Genomic DNA, 26,772 nt, shown 5'->3' with positions numbered 1-26,772 from the left:
GAACCCTTTGTGGTTCGACTCCAACGGCTCCACCGCCACACCTATTTCTGCCTAATAACAGCAGTGTTAGGTGCTGCTGTGTTCCGTGATAAGGGTGTGGTAAGGGAGACATACTTTTCTGAGGCGTTCCAGCTTAGTCCTCAAGGGTAGCGGCGTATCTGTGGCCGACCTCAGGTAGGAATATCTAATCCTATCTGGGGTTGATTACAGATGTCCATGGGCGGCAGTAGCCACTTACCGTCAGATGGACTGGATGCTTCTCTGCTACTCCTATATTATAAAAAAAAATATATACATACAAAGTTCAATTTCGATACAACAATAAGAAGTAGGTTAAAGTTTCCTTCCAAGATTTGATTACGTTATTCCTTTGTTACTTAAGTGAATCTAATATAAATCGAATAAAAAATATACAATCTTGCAAGAATAGGAACGTACACTGATTGGCTCGGATGAAAGCACAATATTTTATGACACAGATAATTCGAGACGACAGAATGCGCCGTAGATAATGATTCTCCTCCTGATCTCCTTTGATCTTCGAGCGTGATATTGCATAACCTTTATGACTACACGTAGGAAGTGTGTCTAATCCCCAGCTCAGACTAACCTATAACTTAAGCAACGTCAGTCGTGGTCGGGAATTTGACGGGTGACCAACGGCTGAATTTCATGCGTGTTTCTGCGTGTGCTAACTTTGAGCCAATGAAGGACATAAATGATAGCTGAAAAAGTTGCAAAGCTCTAATATCCTACGGTTGAAACTCGACCTTTCAACAAAGAGGTCTGAGGTTCAAACCCCACATAACCCTCTGATTTTTCAAAAATATGAGCATATTAAAAATTAATTAGCTATAATAATTTGTCATAATAGTGAAGGACAATATCTTAACGAAATGAATACACCTGAGAGTTCTTAAAAAAAAAAGAAGTTCTCAAAGGTATGTATCACACTTAGCCATTGGGGTAAACTATGGCCTAACCATCTCTTATTGTAAGACCGTTGGACCTTTCCCAGCAATAGCATAGTATTATGTTCACACAACGATTTGCCAACCAATCTTCTTTCACAAACGCATTTCAACCGCTTTAGATTGCAGACATAAAATAAATCTTTAAGCGTTATGAAATATAGCACACTAGATAAATATGTATGTCTTCTAAGAAATAAATATCAGACCGCTAATACGACCTCACGACTATATTGTCTTAATCTGCTTAACCAGCTACACGTAAAGTAGGCTCATGACCTCAATACTGGGATTAATCGCGAATTCCTCTGAGGTAATTAATCTCAAACGTTTTAGCGTCAAGGAATCCGCTTGCCATTTGTAGAATTACTCCGACTCAGTTGTGGCTTAGTGAATAGTGTCTTGAATTTACTGTCGAGAATACTAAACTCGTTCGACGGGTAAATGGATCAAGTAATACCTTTTGGATGTTCGCCGAAGTAGTGCACTTTTAAGTGGATTAAGGTTAAGTACGTTCTGAGGAAAATTTTCTCAAACTAATTCTGTTAATCAGATAATATTCTTGTTTATATTGTTTTGTTTTAGTCAAATTGAGGTTAATTAAAGATAGCAATTAAAACTATTTAACCACGATGTCATAGAAACTTAGAAATAGTTTAAACTTCGTCATACACAAATCATTTTTATAAATTTAGCTATAAAAATTAAAAGTCGTGTTCTTCTCCTCTACTGTCTTATCCAACGGTTTTAACTCAGCGGTTTCTATTTTTTTTCTTTCCTTCTGATTATAAGATCAAAATGCAGCAACCTCTGCTGTTGACTTGTTTTTAAATATCTTATTTTCCCATTCATCCTTACCAATCGCGAAATTATAATATGTAAGTACTATGGTAGTATCCAGGCAGAATTAAACGCAGTCAGAAAATACACATGACTTGCTCCAGATCTCAAAGCAGATCCATGAACATAAATTGCGATCAGAAGGAGATATTCCGTAGCTTTTATAACGTCTTATATATCAGGATCAACATGAAGAATACATTATGTTTTCAGGATACCATGTAGCGTTACTTTAATATACTAATATATGTACAACTTTCAATTATCGTTATTATTGACGACATATTTCAATATTTGCAAATACAAATGGTACAACCGATTGAACCGATGTTATTCTTTTACTACAAATTGGTGTATATGAAAATATCTTTAGCTATTGGCCTCTTGGACTTTTTGCTTATTAGACGTACTGCTCAATAGACATTTTGGGTACTTGGACATTTAGCTACTTAGGTTTTTTTTATATAATATAGGAGGAGCTCTCTCTCTCTCTCTCTCGTTTTAGTCGTTCTAGATGATGCCGCCCTTGCGATGCGCATCCACTTGTTGCGGTCTTCAGCGTCACGCTGAAGACCATCCTTTAGGACGCTTGTGTGGTACACTTTATTAAGTCGGTCCAACGCGTAGGAGGTCGTCCGCGTGGCCGCTTGCCTTCCATATGCGCATAGGAGGAGCAGACGAGCAGAAAGTCCACTTGGTGGTAAGTGGCTACTGCCCTCCAAGGACATCTGTACCTGAGGTCGGCCACAGATACGCGGCCGGAGTCGAACCACAAAGGGGTACAACCCTTGAGTTCTTGGTGTGTTGTAAGCCTCGTATTATTCATTTAACGTTTCAACAAACAAATGACTAACCCTTGAAAGCGACGTGAAATGGTTGTCAATAATTTAATCTTGCGTGAACAACGTTTCCCCTATAATTTATTTTCTCAGGAAGTGCAAAAATATTTTCCCCGTATTAAGTCGGCGACTTTGACAGATTGCATCTCCAATACGGTGACAGCGTGGAGCAGGTGACGAAGATTTTGAATCAAGATGCTTGACAATACATTGATTCATAGATAGGTTTGGAAAAGGGATTATTATAATACTTTTAATATTACAGGAAGTTATTTGTCAAAGATTTTTACTTTGATAAATGTGAGGAATGTTTCATAAAAAATGTAATTTTGTACTAAATATCTCGGCACTCACCATATTTTGCGTGTTTATTTTCCTGTTTCAATTTTTTGCCTCACTGATTAAAGTGACAGGTTGAAAAACAAAATACAAAGACTCAGTTAAATCAAATTTATAAAGAGCTGATTGCCGTCATCTATGAAGATCATGGATTTTCACAGTAGTATATATTTTTGAACATACTTTTTGAGCAGTTATTGTTTACTTCCAGCCTTGGAATGAAACTGTAACATACATAGATCATCGTGAACCCATTATTAAGTCACTACTGGGCACGACTCTCAAAATGAGAAGTCAAGGTCACTACCAGTAATCCACAACTGCCTGTACGTCATTATATAATTATATACATAACTTTGTCAATTAGCTTTACTTCAACATCGTTTCCAAAATCCAAACTATTAACTGAAATGCAAGAGTTAGAGAAGTTTCCTAGGAATCACGTGCCGGTTGATTTGAGTCAATATCTCAGAAACTAGCGAGACGTTACCTGAATCGAAGTTCTAATCATGTCTGCTCTGACAAACAGTGTGATGACAAGTTTGATTACCCTCTAAGTGCTGGTATCCTATCGTGGGTTTCCGCGGTATAGAATACTAGCTGCGAAATAAACTTTATTAGATTATATGTGGGCGCGCCGGTAGGTAGATCTACAATGGTATTTCGATTCAACTAATTTAACCAATATTTATAGAAATATAGTTAAAATAATTAAATGAATAAGCGTTAATGCCACCATAGTAACAATAACACCCAAGCAAAACACCAAACAGTTCAGAGCACCACCGTGCCGTGCCCACTATTGGACAACTTCTGATCTGTTGACAGTTGCGCGCCCCTTTTTTATACCATGATACAGGTAGCCAATTGTTAATACGGAGCGGTAGTTCGAAATTAATATATTGTGACTTTAAAAACGGAATATTTATATATGAAATTAAGCATTCTCCCACACGGCCATTCTGACGAGCAGCCGTTACGGCTCGCGAACAAAAGTTTAAAAAAATCAAATTCAATAATATTAAAGAAGTGGATAAACTACTTTAGATTCGCGGATAATATAGTCTCAATTTTAACCACAGAAGCCAAATCTCATGGTACATAAAACACGTAACTTTAATTGGTTAACCCCATAACCGGTGCCTAATAGTGTAAATAAATAACACATAGCTAACGTACGTAATTGATTATTATCTGAAAAGAATTGCCAAATCACATGGCTGATGTCAAGTCACATGACATCATAAATTCGCTTAAGTCACATAGCGTACGTACATAATTGATTATTTCCTGAAAAGAATTGCCAAATCACATGGCTAATGTCAAGTCACATGACATCATAAATTCGCTAAGTCACATAGCTTACGTACGTAATTGATTATTATCTGAAAAGAATTGCCAAATCACATGGCCGATGTCAAGTCCCATGACATCATAAATTCGCTAAGTCACATAGCTTACGTACGTAATTGATTATTATCTGAAAAGAATTGCCAAATCACATGGCTGATGTCAAGTCCCATGACACCATAAATTCGCTAAGTCACATAGCTTACGTACGTAATTGATTATTATCTGAAAAGAATTGCCAAATCACATGGCTGATGTCAAGTCCCATGACACCATAAATTCGCTAAGTCACATAGCTTACGTACGTAATTGATTATTATCTGAAAAGAATTGCCAAATCACATGGCTGATGTCAAGTCCCATGACATCATAAATTCGCTAAGTCACATAGCTTACGTACGTAATTGATTATTATCTGAAAAGAATTGCCAAATCACATGGCTGATGTCAAGTCCCATGACACCATAAATTCGCTAAGTCACATAGCTTACGTACGTAATTGATTATTATCTGAAAAGAATTGCCAAATCACATGGCTGATGTCAAGTCCCATGACATCATAAATTCGCTAAGTCACATAGCTTACGTACGTAATTGATTATTATCTGAAAAGAATTGCCAAATCACATGGCACTCGGGTTATTATCAAACATAAACGTGACTGTTGGCCAGACAATCATCGATATGCAAGACAATCCCGATAACACAGAACTTACAATCCACATACCGTTCCAAAGTTCGCAGGTACTCAAGAGAAACACAAAGTTTTTACCAGATTTTTGACTGTCGATACTGTCATTGCTTCACAGGGTTCACAGTTATCTGACATGTTCAAATAGTTTCCTTTCCATAGCACATGTTCTCGTAGTCTGAAAACACATTACATTATATGTATAATCAATAATTATATACGAAATAACGAGAGAGCTCCGCGTTTCGTTCATGGTTTGAGAGTAAAATCTACAGATCTTTTCGTTTGGCTCGCTTAAATCTATGGCATAGTCTTCTGCATCGCCAAACGTACACTGGGTAGACTCCAGATACCCTTGAGAATATATTTCCTGTAAGATCCCCGATGTGTAGTTCTTCACGATGTCTTCCTTTACCGAATTTGTTATAATGTGTCTGACTATCTCAGACAGGATTTCTTGAAAATCATTAATGCCTTTTAAGTCAGCTCATTTGACTATGACAGAATTTTATAAGAAACTATTCGAGACCTGCTCAAAACCATGCACGAGTGCTTTTCTTATTTAGAACTGTAAACAAATAAGCTGTAACAAGCATAAAAATAAAAAAGTAAAAGTTAATTTCAAACCGAAAAACCTGATGTCTACGACACAAATGTGTGAAAATAATAATAAAGTGAATTGTCAAGTTCAAAACAGTTTTAATGTCAACTTTACATACAGTAAAGAAAATATAAGAGCAGCAAGTACTCCGTGGTCGTTATTCTTAATAAAATAATTAAAATACTATTGCCTTACCATAACATGAGCTATAGTTCGTACCGTTCATGTGATGACGTCAAATGCCAACGAAATAACACTCCGAAGTCCACAGCTACATTACAACGAAAACCAGGTCATTAAACGTAAAAAGTTATTGGAGTCATCCTACCTTCATTATATTATTTACCTTATATCATTTTACTTTTACCTTGAATTTTACAATTACCTTCGTTTGTGCGATAGGCATTGCTGCAAACAAAGTCTTTACCACACAATAATGATCACACATTGCAGAGTCCAATTTGACAGTAGTGTATGTACTCTTGTCTCTTTTTCTTTTTGCAGTATTCAATTTTTCGAATTCTATCAGAACTTGCACTAGGTATATAATTGCTCGTCCAAACCTGACTTTGACTTATAAATCTGCAAAGATATACATTTTAATTCGTAGAATAACAAACAGCGGTCGAAACAGTATGAACACAAAATAATAACGAATATTCTCTGGTATGAACCGCGAGTTCCAATACAATATCTGATAATAATAGAATTACCTATTTCAATTTAATATAACACATACGTTACAGTATCTGTTATCACCAGAAATTGTGAATAACTTCCAAAAGTTCTTGATAAGTATACCTACAAATACCGTTATTTCGTCCCGGATTGATTTATACATAATATTCGCTCACACACAAAAACTTTAAACCAAATTTTAGAAGTAGCAGACAAGCATGCAGTCCACCTGATGGTAAGTGGCTACTGAGGCCCATCAATATCTTCAACACAGCAGAGCCTAACACTGCTGTATGGTATTGGTATTGCCGGACCATAAAAGTTTCTACCACCTTTATAACCTTTATCTGCTTGAGTGTAACGACGACAAAATTATGAATAGGAGAAAAACACACCGAATTGTTTCGTATATTTCGTATATAGGTAAACATTGCGTGCGTGAATATTCTGAATTTGTTATATCCACAGCCGTATATCTAGACGTAATGTCGTCATCTGCACAGTTACAAAACTAAATAAAATAACAATAAACTCCTTATGTCAATGAATAATTAAAACTTTAGATTGTTAGCTAGATTACATGATTGTATAGTTGACTTACCACAGTTAAAGTATAAAAGGTACCAACATAATATAATTTCACACGCAAAGTCTAGGATCGTGATGTACGTCATCTCGAAAGATATTATTTACTATGACACAAAATAAGAAAGAAGATCCAATAACAATTTAAAGTACTGTAAAACAAGTTCAAACTTTAAGTTATTATTAAAAATACTTGATCGACTCCGAGCGAGGCTAATGAATTGTCTTTATTAAATTAAACCTTTAAACACATTTGACCGATCAAAATGCTTACAGCTTTGCACCATTATAGTAACTGTTTTTTTTTTCTACAGTCAGCTAAGCTTCGATTCTCTTTACTTCTGCAATTTTTAAAGCGAATAGCAAGTAATAGTTACACATTATGTCACAAAACAATGTTAAAAACACAGAAGACTAAATGTTTATTAATAAGTTATAACTTAATTCACCGTTTTTTTTTTGCCTAGTCCAATACACCATTTGGGGTGATGCGAACGTTACCAAACTCCTTTTCTTCAGCTTTACCTTAATGTATCCTTCGCAACTTGTAACCTTTATAAACCAATAACCAATAACTTTAAATACACAAATTTGTAAGAGCACAAAGTCGCTTACCGATAAACAACTTACTGACTCACTACCAGAATCTAAATGTTACATTTTCATTCAATTTTGGTCCACGTCTACGGCCATCACAAGTCAAGTGTTGTTACAAAACCCCCAATAAGCAGCTTTCATTTTAGTTACAGATTCTGGGAACAAGCGCTAGGTAAATATTATTAGATAGCATCCTACTAAAAATGACAAGCGCTGGTTGAGAGTACACCTTTCAATGAGCACAATACATATCTCACTATCACGGTGTTCCAGGTGAAACTAGAAATAAAACTTACGAAATTTACGGCCATGGAATTGCGATGGCAAAAAGTATGCTACCTGATTTATCAAACCTTTTACTTCAATAATAATCTCCATTGTGACTAGTTTTATTTTAAGACGGAGTTTATTTAAGAATGTTAAATGCATTACAACGAATAGGTACATACAAAAGGGTAGATATCAGAACTTGTATTCACAATCGTAAAATATTTTTTGCAGCATAATACTTAATTTAAAACAATATGATCGTTGTTCATCTACTGTACATACATGTACATAAGCGAGCATCGCCTCTTAAAGCGTTGCTATAAGTAACGAAACTGTGAAAAGCATAGTTGAAATTACTCGAATATTTTAAAAAGCCAAAACATTTCTAAAAAAATGTCGGTACCTACACGTATGATTGTTAATTTCTTCGCGCATAACCAAACATTTTCATATTAGTGATTCTTATAATCTTTAACAACTTTCAAAAAGCAAAAAATAGCAAGTTTAACAATCGAACATATAAAAACCATTGGTTTGATCATACCGGAGCGCCAATCGTTCGCCAATGAATCTCGGCGCAAATGAGTCTTAATTACGTAGACAGTTAACATGGATGATGCTAACCACCTTCCACCTCCTCAATTTTCATACCCAAGCTTGCGGTTGCTTTCACACGCTTGCTAAAATAATGCACATAAAATTATTACAACATTTAGACAAACCGTACACATTACTCACGCAACCGGTTCATCGTGTGTTTCACACACAGCTCCTCCAATGTCGAAGGCCTCGTCAATATCGCCTCCATTGCGCGTCCCAGACTGTCGACAGGAGTACAGCCACGATAAATTCTTCAGTTGAACACTTATGCACTATACACGCGGTTGGTTATCTTCTGTTTACGTTACTTTAAAACTATTACGTAATAAAAGGGCGTATCCTATCCCGATTCTGATGTGGGCGCGCCGGTAGGTAGATCTACAATGGTATTTCGATTCAACTAATTTAACCAATATTTATAGAAATATAGTTAAAATAATTAAATGAATAAGCGTTAATGCCACCATAGTAACAATAACACCCAAGCAAAACACCAAACAGTTCAGAGCACCACCGTGCCGTGCCCACTATTGGACAACTTCTGATCTGTTGACAGTTGCGCGCCCCTTTTTTATACCATGATACAGGTAGCCAATTGTTAATACGGAGCGGTAGTTCGAAATTAATATATTGTGACTTTAAAAACGGAATATTTATATATGAAATTAAGCATTCTCCCACATATATATTTATGTTTAACCTACATATATATATATATATTTGTAAGCCACTCAGTGGTAGAATAAGAGATCGTCCAAAATTGTTTTGACGTCCAACAGCCATTATTTGTTATCTCATTCACAAATAAACTGATTTGATTTGATTTGAAAACTTCACACATATTAGTGAATTTGGGAAGAAGTGTTAGGTCCCATAATCATTCTTGTTTTTTTTTTATTAAATAGGTGTAGCAGACAGCATGCAGTTCACCTGTCGATAAATAGATACTGGCACCCATGGATATCAGTTATATCACATAAGTATAGATTCTTACCTGAGATCGACCACAAATGCGTCGCCTGGGGATTCGCCTCCGAAAAGTTAGTCTCCCTTACCACACTCTTGCAACCGGAACACAACAATGCCTAACAATGATGTTATTAGACAGTAATAGGTGTAGCGGAGGCGCCTCGGAAGTCGAACCACAGAAAGTTCTACCACCTTAAGATAGATAAAAACCTTTGAGCGCGAGCGTAACCGCGGGCAAAATGTTCTAGTAAATACGAGTACATAAATATCGAACACCACACGTAACATACGTTGCCAGTATCTCTGAACAAGAGCGTTTTACACAAAGTTGAGCGTGGCGTTTGAACTCAAAGAGTGCAAAGCTCCATGAACATTTGCCAGCAACTCGTCCGTAACTCAGTGGCATACAATATGCAAATCCACTTGGCTTTGACCCAGGGAAGATAATATTTGAGATAATTTTCATACCAATGCCAAGATCTGAAGGTAAGGTTAATGCGAAACTTGTGCTAAACACCCTTTGTTTTGTGATAGTATAATTTACAAAAAAATACTCGTATAAAGGTGATGTATTATAATAAAATATTTTTTTTTATTTCTTTTTACGAAACGGCGGTGGTGGAGTCTTTGACAAGCACTAGTGATGAAGCTACCTGACATCTAGTTCGTCCATTTTTACCTTACATACTCGTATCTCGACACAAAACTAACTGTATCTTAGCTTAAACTTATATTAACATGAACATTGAAAACCTTTGTTATTTGATTTATAATTATTAAAGCAAAAAGAAATAGAAATTATGTATCCTCATTCAGTAGAAGAGAATCGGATTCCTTATAAAGCCATAATATAAATGTCTAAATAACATATGTCAAGCGAAAAGATTCACACTAACATTATTGCATAGGCTATACTACTGATACTAGAACAACGAAATTCACGGGTTCAAACGAAATTCAATAATAAAGTCTACGCTACTAACTATGATAATAGCATAGACTTTATTAATAATAGATACTTTGTCATTGAATTTAAGTCTCATCAAAATAGTTTCAGCTGTAACCAAGTCAGATTAAATATGAGCGTTCCATTCTTCCATCACTACTTACATAATTTCTACCATCACATACTTAACTCATCGGTATCAAGCCGAGTGATGTAGGGAACCTCTCGAACGTCAATTTTCGCTCCAAACCCGTCATATATAACAAGGAAAATCCATTATGGATTTACGGTTCCCTTAAAACCCAAATAATGGTCATAATAAAACTGAGTTTTGTTTCGACAACGTGTTATTCCGGGGACATTTTATTGACGTATAAACTTGTTCATCCTTCAAACGATATACTCGATTCGATTCGGTGAGAGATGACTCAATTGGAATGTTCTGTTGATGGACGATAAAGAAAATTTATTTTGTTTATTTCGTCCGTACTTATACTCTTATACTATACAACTCTTCTTTCGTCAACGCTTCTGTCCTACTGCTCGGTACATGGGTCTCTCTTAGACTGAAAAATGTTTAGGCCGTAGTCGACCGCGCTGACAAAGTAAGGATTGCTAGATTCTATATACTCGCTTCAACGGTTAAGAAAAACAGCGTGGTGAAACCTAAATCCCTAAAACTTCTTATTAGACGTTCTCAAAGTTTAAAGAAGTCTATTAATCTGCACTTGGGCGGCGTATTACATTATGGCGATAAACCTTCTCAATATGGGAGATGACACATACCCAGTATTGGGACAATAACGAGTTGATGATAAAGGGTAATGCAACTTCACTATACACGATCATCAGAACATAATCATCTTAGGGGCCAATTCGTCTGGGTTTGTAGCCCGAAGACCAGACTTTGCATATGTTAGCTAATATCAAACGGGACCAGCTGATAGATGTGCTGTCTGAAGCAGAAGCGATCATGGAAATGGCTATTGTAGAAGTACTTTAGCAAAGCAAATTGCCCTTAGCTTAGTTTAATGTAAAAAAGTAAATCTAGTGTCTAATTTATGTTTTATTAATCTTCTGTTATAAATTGTATGAATTTACTTTCTAGTTACTTACTTCTAGTACCTTACCTACTCCGTGTGGTAGAGATGATCATGATGGAAGTAAGCTCGAAATCTGTTATTGCAACAAAATTTACTAAATTACTCAATGGATAAATGGACCATAATAGGTCCAGTTATTGAACATGAATGGGTTGAAAAAAAGAAGTTTCGGGAAATTTGGGAAAGTGTAAGGGTGTAAAGTGTATTGTGTAAGGGTGATAACATATACATTCAACGTAACATATTTCAAATATAACGTTTCTATAATTGACTAGTCAGTGTACTTGAAGCATTTGAAGTCAATTTATTTGTATCGTTAAATCAAATTCCGTGCGTTAAATATACCTGTCCTAATGCATAAGGGGCTTAAATTACCACAACAACCACTTAACATTATAATATGGCGAGCAATTTCAAATGCTATTTCCAATGCATAATAAAATGAATCTCAACTCATATCAAGTATTCAGTATACCAATAACCACCATTCCATTTAAATTACAGACGCTATTGCGTTCAAACTATAACTATTGCATTAAATTAAACGTAACAAATACCTACAGAAGCTTGGATCTAATTATTTACTCCCCCAATTCCGTTTGTAGCGGTCATCTTAACTTTAGAGGAATTGAGCGATAAATTACAAGCTAGTTCTTGACAGACGGCGCAGCGCGGATTGATATAGCGCGGTCTGCGCTGGAATATCCGATGCTGGGGAAATTTATGGGGAGTGAAAGATGATCCAAGGGCATTGTGATCGCAATATGCCTTCCACAGTCTTATGGGAATTAAGACGTTAAAACAATTTATTCTGTTTATCTTTATTTTTAAAGTTTTTATAGACAGCGCAATGCAGTTTGATGCAGCGTGGTCTGCGCTGGAATATCCGATGCTGAGGAAATTTATGGGGAGTGAAAGATGATCCAAGGGCATTGTGATCGCAATATGCCTTCCAGCAGTCTTATGGGAATTAAGACGTGGACATAATTTATTCTGTTTTTCGTTATTTATCCTTTTCTATAGATGGTGCAGCGCGGACTGATATAGCGCGGTCTACGCTAGAATATCCGATGCTGGGGAACTTTATGGGGAGTGAAAGATGATCCAAGGGTATTGTGATCGCAATATGCCTTCCAGCAATCTTATGGGAGTTAAGACGTGAAAATAATTTATTCTGTTTATTCATTCTTTTTATACTTTTTTGTGGACAGCGCAATGCAGATTGATATAGTGCGGTTTACGCTGGAATATCCGATGCTGGGGATATTTATGGGGAGTGAAAGATGATCCAAGGCCATTGTGATCGCAATGTGATTTCCAGCAGCCTTATGGGAGCTAAGACATGAAAATAATTTATTCTGTTTATTTATTATTATTATACTTTTTTGTGGACACCGGAATGCAGATTGATATAGCGCGGTCTGCGCTGGAATATCCGATGCTGGGGAAATTTATGGGGAGAGAAAGATGATCCAAGGGAATTGTGATCGCAATATGCCTTCCAGCAGTCTTATGGGAATTAAGACGTTAAAACAATTTATTCTGTTTATCTTTATTTTTATAGTTTTTAAAGACAGCGCAATGCAGTTTGATGCAGCGTGGTCTGCGCTGGAATATCCGATGCTGAGGAAATTTATGGGGAGTGAAAGATGATCCAAGGGCATTGTGATCACAATATGCCTTCCAGCAGTCTTATGGGAAGTAAGACATGAAAACAATTTATTCTGTTTATCTTTATTTTTATAGTTTTATGGACAGCGCAATGCAGATTGATATATCGCGGTCTGCGCTGGAATATCCAAAGCTGAGAAAATTTATGGGGAGTGAAAGATGATCCAAGGGCATTGTGATCGCAATATGCCTTCCAGCAGTCTTATGGGAATTAAGACGTGAAAACAATTTATTCTGTTTATCTTTATTTTTATAGTTTTTATGGACAGTGCAATGCAGTTTGATGCAGCGCGGTCTGCGCTGGAATATCCGATGCTGGGAAAATTTATGGGGAGTGAAAGATGATCCAAGGGCATTGTGATCGCAATATGCCTTCCACAGTCTTATGGGAACTAAGACGTTAAAATAATTTATTCTGTTTATCTTTATTTACCTTTTTTTATAGACGAATCAATTTGCGCTGGGATATTCGATGCTACGGAGAAATTTGTACGGAGTGACAGATGATTCTAAGACATTGTGAATGCAATATGCCTTCGAGCTGTGGGAAAGAAACTAAGACGTCAACATAATTTATTCTGTTAAAGGGATTTATGAACACTTTTTGACAGATCGCTCAGCGGCTCACTTCGCGCTGAAATATCCCATGGGGTAAACTGATGGATACTAAGACTTTGTAGGGACACAAGCGATTCTACGAATGAAGTGCAATGTGCATGGTTAGCAATGGCGATCATATTCGCTTGGTTCGTGGGAACGTTGTGTTACTAGTCTTCTCGCCGCCCCCGAAACATATACCTGTGTCTTGGGTGGCTAAATAAATGTGATCAGAATTCAACATCTTTAATTTGAATTCAAACTATTTACTCTTAATTTCAACTCCAATATATTGGCCTACAACTTCAACAGTTAATTCAGCAAATGATTTAAGTGCAAATACCAAATTTTCAACTTTAAATGTATTCGTCATGTCATTGTGTATACATAGCACCACGATCCAGTAAGCCGTTTTTTATCCAGTAAGCCCTACTATAAAAAATCGTTTATCCTTCGTACCTTTTAAAACCGTAATCAAAATTAATCCGATGCAAAACAAAATTCGTACCTTACGAGGAAGAAAAGCTTAAATGAACGGGGATTGAAAATGTTTGTGAAGCAATTATTCTGATCAACTACCTGAAGACACGTTTTTGCATAAGTTAGGGAACTGTTTGCAAAACCCTACGCTTAGGCGGCGAAGTTTGATTGAGATCGGCGTCCTTTACGTGGAATTTAAACGAGCGGCGAGTCAGGGCTGTCACGTCGGAACTTGCCAACTTGCACGGAGGAAATGGAATCAAACTAAATTAACTACAACTGATTTCCCGTGTGGTTAGACAGTCTGTATGTGTATTGGATACATTTTGCGAAAATTATTAATTTAACGTGCTTCCAATGTCGTTATCAAACTAATTAAATTAAACGATTTCTACACTCATAGCCCCACACTAGGATAATCTGTATCAATACACAAACACCCAGACCCAGAACAGGTATCTAAATTCATCATTTAGGTATCTGTCTGGCCGGGGATCGAACCCGGAACCCTTTGCGCGTTAGACCGGTATGGAGACCGGAGACCGGTTCGGAGTTAATATTATAATCTTTAGAATTTATCTTTGCCTACTTATAAGTATTGCGTAATTAATTGATTATTTTTTAAAAAATACACTTACATCTCAAACATGCATCTCAGTTTTTCCAACATTTCACAGCCCTAACTGGGCAAGTTATGAGAAAACTTTGATCATCTCACAATTTCGTAATAATAAAGGATAACTGACGGATAAGACTTGAATCCCGCAAATTTTATACACGACGACGTGTTTTATTAACAACTTTAAACTTTTCAATCCGATTAACTTGGGCTTCGGTTGGTTTGGATCGAACCAAAATTTACTTAGGAACCGTAATATTGTTGAGATAACGGCATAAATTATCATCGACGGTTGCATCTAATAGGGTTGTCACCATGTTAAAATTGGTCTGTATTCTTTCACTGGCCAGTTCTGTTGGCAACATGAAATGGCACATTCTTTATTCTCATTTTAGTCTAAAAAAATCTTTGCAATTACATATTTTTATCACTATTAAGGAAACTACAATGATTAATTCCAGTATGTCTCTGGAGTCAAATACTTTTTAAGTTATTTATTATTTATCTTAGAAATTCAATTATATCTAAAACTTACGAATTACCCATTACGTGTTGCCTACCCTTATTACTATCACTATGGTTAAGAAAACTTCATTACAACTATTTCAATGGCCTTGACGTGGGATATGACAGCGCAAATTCATTATATCAAATCCCACAGCATTAAATAGTTTATTGTATACTAACAATTCTATTATATGATTTTCAAAACCAATGCCTTATTACATACCATTCTAATCCATTATTTTAGAAACCTACAATATCCGGGTATTATTTGAAGCCGTATTACCATCTCTATAATTACCATCTCTATAATTAAGGAAGCTTTTATGATTCCCCATAAATGGCCTTGACGTGGGATATTCCAGCGCAGATCCGCTTTATTGGCTCTCGTCGTTTCAAGCATTTTTTATAATTAACTTTCATAAACGTAATTAAAAATTCTATAGAATTAAGGAAATTACTCTTAAAGATCAAGGAAATTTCGACGCGGACGAGCGTTGTACGGCTAAATTTCATACGCACTTCCGTGTTTCAAAAGGCACGTTTAAACGTCAATCTCGGTTGATATTATTGGATAGCAGCCGTTGAACCTTGTCGGAGGCCTCATGGATGGTTGGAAAGGTTGAGCTACTAACCGTACCTTTCTTTGCTAATCCACATTCAAGCAGCATAGTGGACTATTTTTCATGAACTTAGTTTTTGTTGGTCTATTTTTACTTTAGACGAATTTACTGATATCGTTACGGGCATGAGTAACTTATCATGACGTAGGTACCTGCTCGTTTGCTACTCCTATATTATAAATCTGTGCAGGGGCACATTACTATAATTGCTGGGTTGGAAGAATTGAAATCCCTTGTTTTGTTCTTGTTCCATTTATTCCTTTGTTCCATAGGTCTATTGCCAGTACTGAATGAAAATTTGAAAATCTGGCCTATTTATATCCCCGACTCAAGTACCACAACTAGAAGCAGGTTTAGGCAGGAATATAGGCCTTTTGGCCAATTACAACTATTTCCCGTTATTCTATGTCTAAACCTGTACGGACCTGTACGAACCTGTTCAAACTGTGGCCTTGAATCGACGATTCACAATAATAATAATAATAATCTATTTACTTTGTTTAGGAATTTACATATTTCTATTTAAACTTCTATTAAAACCTAAACTATTGCAAAACCCATTATAAATGACACCTATACCTATGCCCTATAAACTATTACGAAATATTTATTTTAATACATTTACAAAACTTAAACTATTATCTATTTTCCCTATTCTATTAAATCCTATTATATACTATTAACAATAAAACATAAGTAAAACACTATTCAAACATAATAAAAACATCAATAAATTACATTAAAAACTATCAGCTGTTTACGTAACTACGTCTTACTGCTATGATCAGCTGATCGAGTTGGAGTCAGCTGTTTAGCGTCGGCCATTGAACTATACAATATTAATCAGCTGATCGTGTGTTATGAATAATGAAGTCTTTATTTATTACAACTTATGAACTATTATTAACTATAAATTAAGTAAACAATTTCAAACTTATAATTACGTCGAATCTTGAGTCAGCTGTTCGCGTCGTCCCGCACATTTCTCCCGCCGTGCAGCTGTGTTGCATCTTCTGTCGGTGCTGGGGCGACGTCTTCTATAGGCAGCACTACCAGCTTCCTCACTGGCCGGCGTAGAACTCCTCCCTTGGTTGCCACGTCGACTGTTCTTACTATGTTGTCTGGACCCGGAAATGTTGCGATGACCCGACCTCGAACCCATATGTTCCTAGGTAGGTTACTATCCAATATTTGTACTAAGTCGCCGATCTTCACTGTTGCCCCTCTTCCGTGGGGCTCCCGCCGGTGTTGAAGCTCAGGAAGGTACTCTCGAAGCCATCTTGTCCAGAATATGTCGGTTAATCTCTGCGCGGCACGCCAGCTGTTTTTGCATATGGTGTCGCGGTCGTTGAACTCTCCCGGGGTCGATACTCTTCCGTTCCCGCCGAGTAGGAAATGGTTCGGTGTGAGCGCTTCTGGGTCCTCGGCGCTCACTGACACGTGGGTGAGAGGTCGGCTGTTCACTGTATATTCCACTTCTGCCAGGAGCGTCGTGAGGACTTCTTCTGCTGGATGTCGTTCGTGAAGCGTTGCTTGCAGTGCAGTTTTCACGGAGCGCACGAGCCTTTCCCACGCGCCTCCCATGAAGGGCGCGCCAGGTGGGATGAATCGCCACGAGATGATCTTCTTAGCAGCCTCCTCCGCTGTAGCTGCGTCGATCGCCTGCCGTAGTTCCTTGTCAGCGCCCCTCAGGTTGGTGCCGTTGTCCGACCATATTTGCGCCGGACGTCCACGGCGCGCCATCATCCGCCGGAGCGCCATCACCGCAGAGTCGGTGGTGAGCGATGCTGTAACTTCTAGATGAATAGCACGTGTGGTTAGACAGGTGAAGATAGCTACATACCTCTTCTGATTGGTACGCCCGACTGTTACTGTAAGCGGCCCGAAGTAGTCGACTCCTGTGTATGTGAAAGGTCGCTTGTGATGTGCCAAGCGACACGATGGTAGGTCTCCGGTTCTCGGGTACGGCGGTGCTTGAGTCTTCATTCGGCATCTGAGACATTGTCGTATTATAGTGCGCGTCACCGGACGTAACCGTAGAACCCAATACCTTTGTCGACACTCGTTTACCGTGGCCTCGACTCCGCTGTGGTGCATCTGTTTATGGATACTGTGTATCCATAGTTTGACTGTAGGATGGTCACCGTCCAACACCATGGGGTTCTTGACCTCATTTGTGACGGCTTCTATTGCTTCGATGCGGCTTCGGAGTCTCAGGGCACCATTTTCATACTTGACACTTAATCGATGTAATCGGCTATCTCTGTCTATAGGCTTCTGACGTTTCATGTTATCTATATCAACCTGAAATGAACTTTCTTGCGATGAACGCATTAATAACTCTTCTGCTTCTCGGAGGAGTTCTGCGGGCACGGAGATATAACACTTGGTTTGTTCTATTTTTCTATGCTTTACCTGTGGAGCCACCGGTGTCTTCTTTTGACGTCGCCAGTCGGGGTCCGCTTGAGCGTTTCGTCTAGTCCTCTTGTAATTGACCCGCTGTTTAGACGTCCTGCAAAGCTGTATAAACTGTAAAACCCTTGCTGTAGTGAAACGTAATCTATCCCAATTTGAAAATCTAGACATCTCCGGTAGACCTTCAGCCAGCTTCAGACCTCGTTCTGTTACTATGTTGTGTGTTCTTTCTTCACCTGTAGGTTCTGATGGATACGACGCAGAATTCTCTATTGGCCAGGTGCTCGAATCCTCGTGTAGGAAGTCCGGTCCCCTATACCACCTGTGGTTCTTATTGAACCCTATTGGGACATTTCTTGTGGCATCGTCCGCCACGTTGGACTTCGTTGGCACCCAGAGCCACTCACTTACCTTTGTACCTTCTTCTATAGCCGCTATGCGATGTGCCACATACGACTTGTAAGAGCGCGAACCAGCCTTGATCCATGAGAGTACTGTGCGGCTGTCCGTCCAGAACGTTCTTGAGTCCGGCTTTCGTTGATGTTCTTTAACGACGGCGTCGGCGAGGCGAGTTCCCATCACTGCAGCTTGTAACTCTAACCTAGGTATAGATGTTAACTTTAAAGGTGCCACCTTGGCCTTGGACATAATTAGTGATATGCTGACGTCGCCGTTGGGTGCCGTTGCTCTCCAATACAATACCGCTGCGTAGGCTGACTCGCTGGCGTCGGTGAACACGTGGAGCTGAAGGGATGTAGCGTCGCTGTACTGTAGGTATCTTCTTGGTATTGCTATATTCGAGAGGCTTCTCAAATGTACCATCCAGTCGCGCCACTGTTCCGCTATGTGATCTTCTATTTTCTCGTCCCACGATGTCCCACGCCGCCAGAGTTCCTGTAAAATCTGCTTAGCTCTTATAGTAACTGGTGAAGCAAAGCCTAACGGATCAAAAAGCGACATAACTATACGTAGGGCTTCTCTCTTCGTCGGTGTTTTCCCATCTATAAGTTCACGAGGCACACGCGTTAAATTGAGGTTGAAGGTAAGTTCGTCTGTATCCGGTCTCCATATGATTCCCAACACACGTTCCAGCTGCTCACCCGCCTTATAGAGTTCTATGTTCTGTGACGACTCCTGTTCCCCTAGTGCTTGTAGTAGCGCGGGCGTATTAGACTTCCACTGTTTCAACTCGAAGCAAGCTCTTCTGTGTATGTCACGCACGCTTGAAGTGATACGTATGGCTTCTTCGAGGCTTCTAAAGCTGTCCAGGTAGTCGTCGACGTAATGCTTCTCTATAATGGCGGAGGCTGCTTCTGGCTCGGTCTCTTCATACTTCTTAGCGTTCAAGTTCTTGACGAATATTGCTGTTGACGGCGAACTTGAAGCTCCGAAGATGAGTGATGTCATTCTATACTCCTCGGGTGGTTGATCGTCACGACGGTTTCCTCGCCACAGGTACCTAAGAGCGTCTCTGTCTTCTGTTCTCAACTTCACTTGCATGAACATTTCCTTAATGTCAGCTGTTACTGCAACCATATGCTGTCGGAACTTCATCACGACCCCTGGAAGTGATTGCAGTAGATCTGGACCTTTCAACAGCAAATCGTTGAGTGCGACACCCTTAGTCTTCGCTGCGGCGTCGTGTACCACTCGGAGTTTATCTGGCTTCATTGGGTTCACTACCGCGAAGTGCGGTAAATACCAAGTTCTATTGGGAGTCTTCGTCCTCGGTGCAGGCTCGGCGTATCCTTTCTTGATAAGCGCGTCCATCTGTTCTGTATACTTCTGTTTTAATTGAGAATTACGGTCAAGCTTCTTTTCTATGTGCATAAGACGTGTCAACGAGTTGTCGTAGTTGTTAGGCAAGTCGACCTCTTCTCTTTTCCATAGTAGAGCGGTTTCGTATCTTCCTTCTTCTGTTTGGGTTGTATTTTTCTTTAAGATACGTAAGGCTTGCTCTTCAGGGTCCGACTGTGGCTTCTTTGGGTTGATGCATAGCGAGTCCATTGCGAAGTAATGCTTCATGAGATCTTCAAGCTTATCTTCCTGCGGCGCTTCTGTAATGTGTGACACGAAGTTAGCGGTACGTCCAATAATTCGGTTGTGGCTTCCGTGAAGTACCCACCCAAGTGGCGTGAGAGACGCTACCGGTTGGTTCTTCTTTCCCCTTCTCACTCTTGATGCTAGAAGGAGATGCCAGTTGTCTTGACCGATGAGTATGGTAGGCTTCGCATCTTCATAGGAGAGTACGTCACTAAGATCTCTTAAATGTTCACATTCTTCTATCTGTTGTCTTGCTATTTCCTGCGGCGACACGTGCAGGTTCTTGATAGTTCTCGCTTGAATGCTTGCTGTGTGATTGTTCAACCCGTTGAGTGTGATGCTAACTCTTCTTGACTTTGTTTCAGCTGTTTTCAACTCGTTGATTGCTTCTATACGTAATGGGTCGATGGGTCCCTTTGCCCCTATTTCGTAGGCAAGGCTGTCGTCTATCAGCGTAACTGTAGATCCATCGTCCAATAACGCGTAAGTGTTGACCGTATTCTTGGGACCTGTTGCCTGCACCGGGATTATCTTCAAATAAGTTTGCTTCTTTGTAGGTCTGGCTGTAGTCCACGCGGAGTTGATGACCTCTGTTGACTTCTCTTCTGTTTCTGCCTTTTCTGTTCTGTTGAAGTGTAGTAACCTGTTATGGAAATACTTACAACTATTAATACCACACGGCTTCGTTCGGCAGTTGTGAGTCTTGTTTCTGAAGCGTAGACACCGAAAGCATAGTCGTTTCTTCTTTGCTATATCCCATCTTGTGCTTTCGTTTGCTTCTTTAAACTGTTTGCAGTCCGTCGCGATGTGACCTGTTTCTTCACATACGGGGCATTTCTGTATAACTGTAGACTGCTTTTCTAATACTGTATGTGTCTTCTGAGGACGTCTATTACTATACATCGGCGGTGCCATCTGTTCGGGGAGTGCATAGGGTCCGCACAGCTCAGCTTCTCTCTTCATAAATTTTTCAAACTTCAATAAGTCAGGCTCTTCTTTCGGTTGTGTTGCAGCAAAGTCGTAATATCTGTAACGTAAAGTAGGAGTAAGCTTGTCCACCATTACCTTAGATACCTCCGGATTGTAGAGATAGTAGACGCATTTCAATGCCCGAAGTGTAGACACGGCGTTTGTAACCTTAGTAGAGAACACGCAAATATCCCTAGGCGACTCGCAGAGGCGCGGCAGTGTTCTCAATGTGTCTATTTCGGCCATTGCTATCATCTCCGATCTACCGAATCTCATTTCCAAGGTCTTCATAACATCGGATGGGTGTGCGTTGGTGATCAATAAGCTTTCAACTGCTTCCTTAGCTCTTCCTATTAGATGTCTTCTTAACCTATTAATATTTTCTACTATTGAAAAAGACTCTTCTGTTTCCATATATGCTGCTCTAAAAGGTAGCCAGTCCTGATAATTACCGTTAAAAGTCGGTAATTCAACAAACTTTGAGGACCGCTGGCTAGCTTTGATGGCCTGTGTTATCGCTGACGTAAGTTGAGAGAAGTCTGGCTGCGCGTGGACTCCCGCCGGTGCTTGAGCTCCCGCCGTTGTATGTACTCGCGGATCTGGTTGGGTATGGTGCGCTGTACTATTATTCTGTTGAACCGGCCTTGTCTCTTCCGTGATGGCTTCTATTTCTGTTTCTATTTCGCGGAGAGGTAGGTGCGGCTCGTCGGCTATGGCTAGCCTCGGTTGCGCTTGCTGTTCCAACCATTCGTCGACCCTGGTGTCGGCTTCTGTTTTTGAGTACTCGGAGACGTCGTCATCGTCGTCTTCTGCTTCTATAACGGCGAGGCGTGCTGTTGCAAGTTCCACTTGCAGACGTATAAGCTCTTCTTTGGCCTTGGCTATCTTGTAAACCTTTGTCCTTGAACGCGTGGATCCGGCGCGTCGACTCGGAGCGCGCGAACCATGCTGACTATGTGCTTCTGAAGGCTTCTGTATTACTGTAGGTGACTCAGTACTGGCGGTGAGCTCGACGGAATTCTTGAAAATGGTCGCAGCCGGCCTGGCCATCGTGGTGCCAGTGGCTACTGACGCTACTGTACCCTTCGTCGTGACGGACGTGTCTGTAGCGGAGGTTCCCCCAGTAGTGTCGGTCGCGGTGGTTCCCGTGGCCGACGTTTCTGTTGTTGTGCCCGTAGCGGAGGTCCCAGTGGTCGCGTCAGACGAGGAGGGCTTCGTTTCCGTCGAGTCTCGGCGTTCTTTTCCCACGGAGCGTGTGATCGGCATTGCTAATACACAAAATGACAATTGGAACGATAATATTACTTACTATTCTTCAATTTCTTCAATATCCGGCTTTCGAAGGACCATTAAATGTGCAGGGGCACATTACTATAATTGCTGGGTTGGAAGAATTGAAATCCCTTGTTTTGTTCTTGTTCCATTTATTCCTTTGTTCCATAGGTCTATTGCCAGTACTGAATGAAAATTTGAAAATCTGGCCTATTTATATCCCCGACTCAAGTACCACAACTAGAAGCAGGTTTAGGCAGGAATATAGGCCTTTTGGCCAATTACAACTATTTCCCGTTATTCTATGTCTAAACCTGTACGGACCTGTACGAACCTGTTCAAACTGTGGCCTTGAATCGACGATTCACAATAATAATAATAATAATCTATTTACTTTGTTTAGGAATTTACATATTTCTATTTAAACTTCTATTAAAACCTAAACTATTGCAAAACCCATTATAAATGACACCTATACCTATGCCCTATAAACTATTACGAAATATTTATTTTAATACATTTACAAAACTTAAACTATTATCTATTTTCCCTATTCTATTAAATCCTATTATATACTATTAACAATAAAACATAAGTAAAACACTATTCAAACATAATAAAAACATCAATAAATTACATTAAAAACTATCAGCTGTTTACGTAACTACGTCTTACTGCTATGATCAGCTGATCGAGTTGGAGTCAGCTGTTTAGCGTCGGCCATTGAACTATACAATATTAATCAGCTGATCGTGTGTTACGAATAATGAAGTCTTTATTTATTACAACTTATGAACTATTATTAACTATAAATTAAGTAAACAATTTCAAACTTATAATTACGTCGAATCTTGAGTCAGCTGTTCGCGTCGTCCCGCACAAAATCCTATATTTGAAAGGTGGTAGAACCCTTTGTGGTTCGACTCCGGCGGCACCACGGCCACACCTATTTCTACCTAATAACAGCAGTGTTAAGCGCTGCTGTGTTCTGTTTTGAAGGGTGTGGTAAGGGAGACAGACTTTTCCGAATCGTTCCAGCTTAGTCCTCAGGGGTAGCGCATCTGTGGCCAACCTCAGGTAGGAATATCTAATCCTATCTGGGGTTGATTACAGATGTCCATGGGCGGCAGTAGCCACTTACTATCAGGTGGACTACATGCTTGACTGCTACTCCTATGTTATAAAAAAAAAAAGAAATCGCTCACTTTGTGGGAACAGATCCGTGCCTAGAGGGAAAAAGAAATGCAGCCAAACATTCTCCAAGCAACTTTGATATTACTGTTGCTAAGGAAGCTCTAATTTCATTTCCCATAAATTCCCCATTTCCTTCAGATATTCGCTTTATCAATCTCTCGTCAAGAACTCTCTCGTAATTTATTGCCCAATTCCTCCAAATTTAAGATGACCGGAACAAACTGAACTGCGGAATAATTAAACTTCACTATAGTGAGTATTTATTGAGGCCCGTTTAATTTAACAGCTACAGACGCAGTAGAATTGTTGAAGTTATTGCAGTATTCTCACTCTGTTGAAATAAAAATAAGCTATCTACTATTTTCTGTGGCCTAAATGTTATAAATACGTACAATAATAATTTTATGAACTGAAGATATATCCAATTTTATTGTATTTACTGCACTGAATCGAACCCGGTACCTCGTATAACCTGTTAGAGTGTTAACTTTAGCTCTTCGATTTCTTTTTTAAATACTGAAAAAGCTAGGTGAGTGTAGGTGAGGTAGTGAGCGTAAAAAATAACGTTCATGAATTCACTTCAATTTTTTTTCAGTCCATTCTATATAACTTACTTCATTTTCTCTTCATTCTATAAAACTTGATAAAGTACTTAATTTTAAATTATTCACTATCTGAGAAGCTGTGAAAAGACAGGTGCCTCGTTGATTTTCAGGTTCAAGAACTAATCCATCTTGAACAGAAACTTTGCGACAAGAACTCGCAAAAACAAATATTTACATTCTAATATAATTATTGTTATATTCATCCATGAAAGTATACGAAACGTAGGAATACATTTTGTGAATTCTAATATATGTAGCGAAAGGTAATATAAAATTCTATAGATACAACATCGTCATCGTCAAATGAAAGTTTCGTTTTCATCAGAATGGGAGATTACGATCTAAAGTAGTGCATCCTTCGTATTAGTGCTATTGATACGATTAATTAAATTGCTTCTACTACTTGCTAACTCATTGAGAATACTGTAATTAATTTCCAAGTATTAAGGTTTATTAATTAAAACAAAAAAACATACAACTCAAACTTTATTATGATATGGACTGAATAATATCATTGATATAAGAAAGTGCTAGAGCAACGTAATTACGAGGAGCCCGTGCAGTCGGCAATCAAGCGGTAAGCGATCATTACAGCGATTCTTCTTATGCTATCGCGGTAATTACTGCTGAGATTCCTTTACTGAGAGAAACCTCAGTAGTTTAAAGTAGATTGAAAGTTAAACGAATGTATTTATTTAGAATAAAATAAATTTATTCTTAGTTTTTTACCGTTTTTAAGTCAGAACTGCGAATCCCTGTGTGATGATTAATTATTATCACACTCTATAAACTAGGAGAAGCGCTTAATACCGGCGGATAATAAGCGCCGGAGTCGAACTACACAGGGTTCTTTTTTGTTTACAAGGTGGATACCTTTAAAAGGTAGGTAAGGATGAAGGGTTATGTGGGATTCTTACGCACAAAAGTCCCCTGAAGGCTGTCCTCGGCGCTGCGTAGAGTGCTCCGGGATCTCCAAAATAATGCAATCGAAGTCCTCTTGGCGCGTTGCCCCGTCGGACCCCGCCCAAGTGAGCTTGGCGTTCGGAATACCGTCTGGTGCGTACGACGGTATGCGACCACACATACCGCCGTTCTTCTCGGGGGCGCTGGCCAGGCTATTCAAGCTTCTACTCTTACCACCCTCGACCCCAGAAGTAACCTTTTAGTCGTGTCTTACGACAGGCAAGGCATAACGTAGCCCTATTATGGGAACTACAGGGATAGAGGGTTCTCCCACCTAAATTTCAGTACATTGATAACATACACCAAAAATTCACCAGGTAATAATAATTAAGATAATCTATAGCTATCATTAGGATTCCAGTATCAATTTAAATAATGTTATTCATAAACTCAGCTATATTAATGGCTGGCTTGTTCATTAAAACCCCCATCATCTAATTTAATTATCGGATGAAACGCGAAAGAGCACTCTAACATTTCTGTGACGGATGAAAAAGAAAATATGATAAGGAAATGTGATTTTCTGGCTTTGTTTTCTTTGAATTTTCTTTTATTATGAAAAGAACTTGAAGTCGCGGGACGACTGGCTTTATTAAAATCCCAATTTTCTTCAGCTGATTAGGCCGCTCTTTGTTATTTAGATGTTAGGTGTTTGAGTTTTATTATAGGTATTTTGTTGGACCTTATCGGTACTTTTGTTGTTACCCATTATTTATACACTTTGATTTTTTTAACAATAACCTTGATTTAACAGTTTACAATCATATCAATTCGAATATTACTGACATACACACACAACACACAACATATAAACATTAAAATTTCTTCAAAATTATTTCTTATATTGGTGATAAATGCGTATTTCACACGTACTTTATTCCCAAGTAGTATATTTGAAATTGTATATAAATGGTATATAAAGGTTTAAGCACCTTTTGTGTATTTGGTGGAGGACATAGGTCAGGTAATAAAGGCTTAGGCAAGGACTAAATTTGAACTCCTTAGATAAGTATATCTCCCTTACAACACCCTTCAAGCCAGAACATAGCAGCGCTTAAAATAACTATTAGGCAAAATTTCCATCCTATTCACAATGGCTTACGTAAGTCCATAAACGTAAATATTTTCTTACCCAAGCGTGTTTCCTACCCGATTTCATAAAAAAACATCAAAAAATTGGCAAACAGGTTATGAATACGATAAACTCGAGGAAGCCGGTTCATATAAATTTTCCATTCAACTTCAGAACTGCGGTAAAGTTATAATCGAACGTATTTTGTAGGCATTTCTGTTGAGAAACTTTTAAATATCCAGTGAATTTAAGTAGGCAATTCGTTCCCTACTTAAATTCACTGGATATTTTTAATTTATTTTCACGTAGTTTTCTCATGAATTTTCGAAATTGCAGTTCACATTTACTCAAATGTATTTCTTTATG

The 26,772-nt window shown here is 38.7% G+C and overlaps 1 protein-coding gene across 1 annotated transcript; it reads right to left on the bottom strand.

Moving 5' to 3' along the window:
- Positions 1–16,064: 16,064 nt before the first annotated feature.
- Positions 16,065–22,566, bottom strand: LOC140744174 (uncharacterized). Its single transcript, XM_073075667.1, has one exon. It carries the CDS (start codon positions 22,564–22,566, stop codon positions 16,831–16,833), a length of 5,736 nt encoding a protein of 1,911 aa, XP_072931768.1. The 3' UTR covers positions 16,065–16,830.
- Between the last annotated feature and the right edge of the window lie 4,206 nt (positions 22,567–26,772).

Source organism: Epargyreus clarus, unplaced genomic scaffold (genome assembly GCF_041222505.1).
Source record: "Epargyreus clarus isolate Ecla_fem2 unplaced genomic scaffold, WU_Ecla_fem_2.2 ptg000008l, whole genome shotgun sequence".
Taxonomy (NCBI): domain Eukaryota; kingdom Metazoa; phylum Arthropoda; class Insecta; order Lepidoptera; family Hesperiidae; genus Epargyreus; species Epargyreus clarus.
Note: the sequence above shows the minus strand (reverse complement) of the source record. Positions and strands in the feature narration are given on the sequence as shown.

Bases quoted from the DNA above. Each gene is read 5' to 3' on its own strand.
- LOC140744174 (XM_073075667.1), bottom strand. From the start codon at position 22,566: ATGCCGATCACACGCTCCGTGGGAAAAGAACGCCGAGACTCGACGGAA.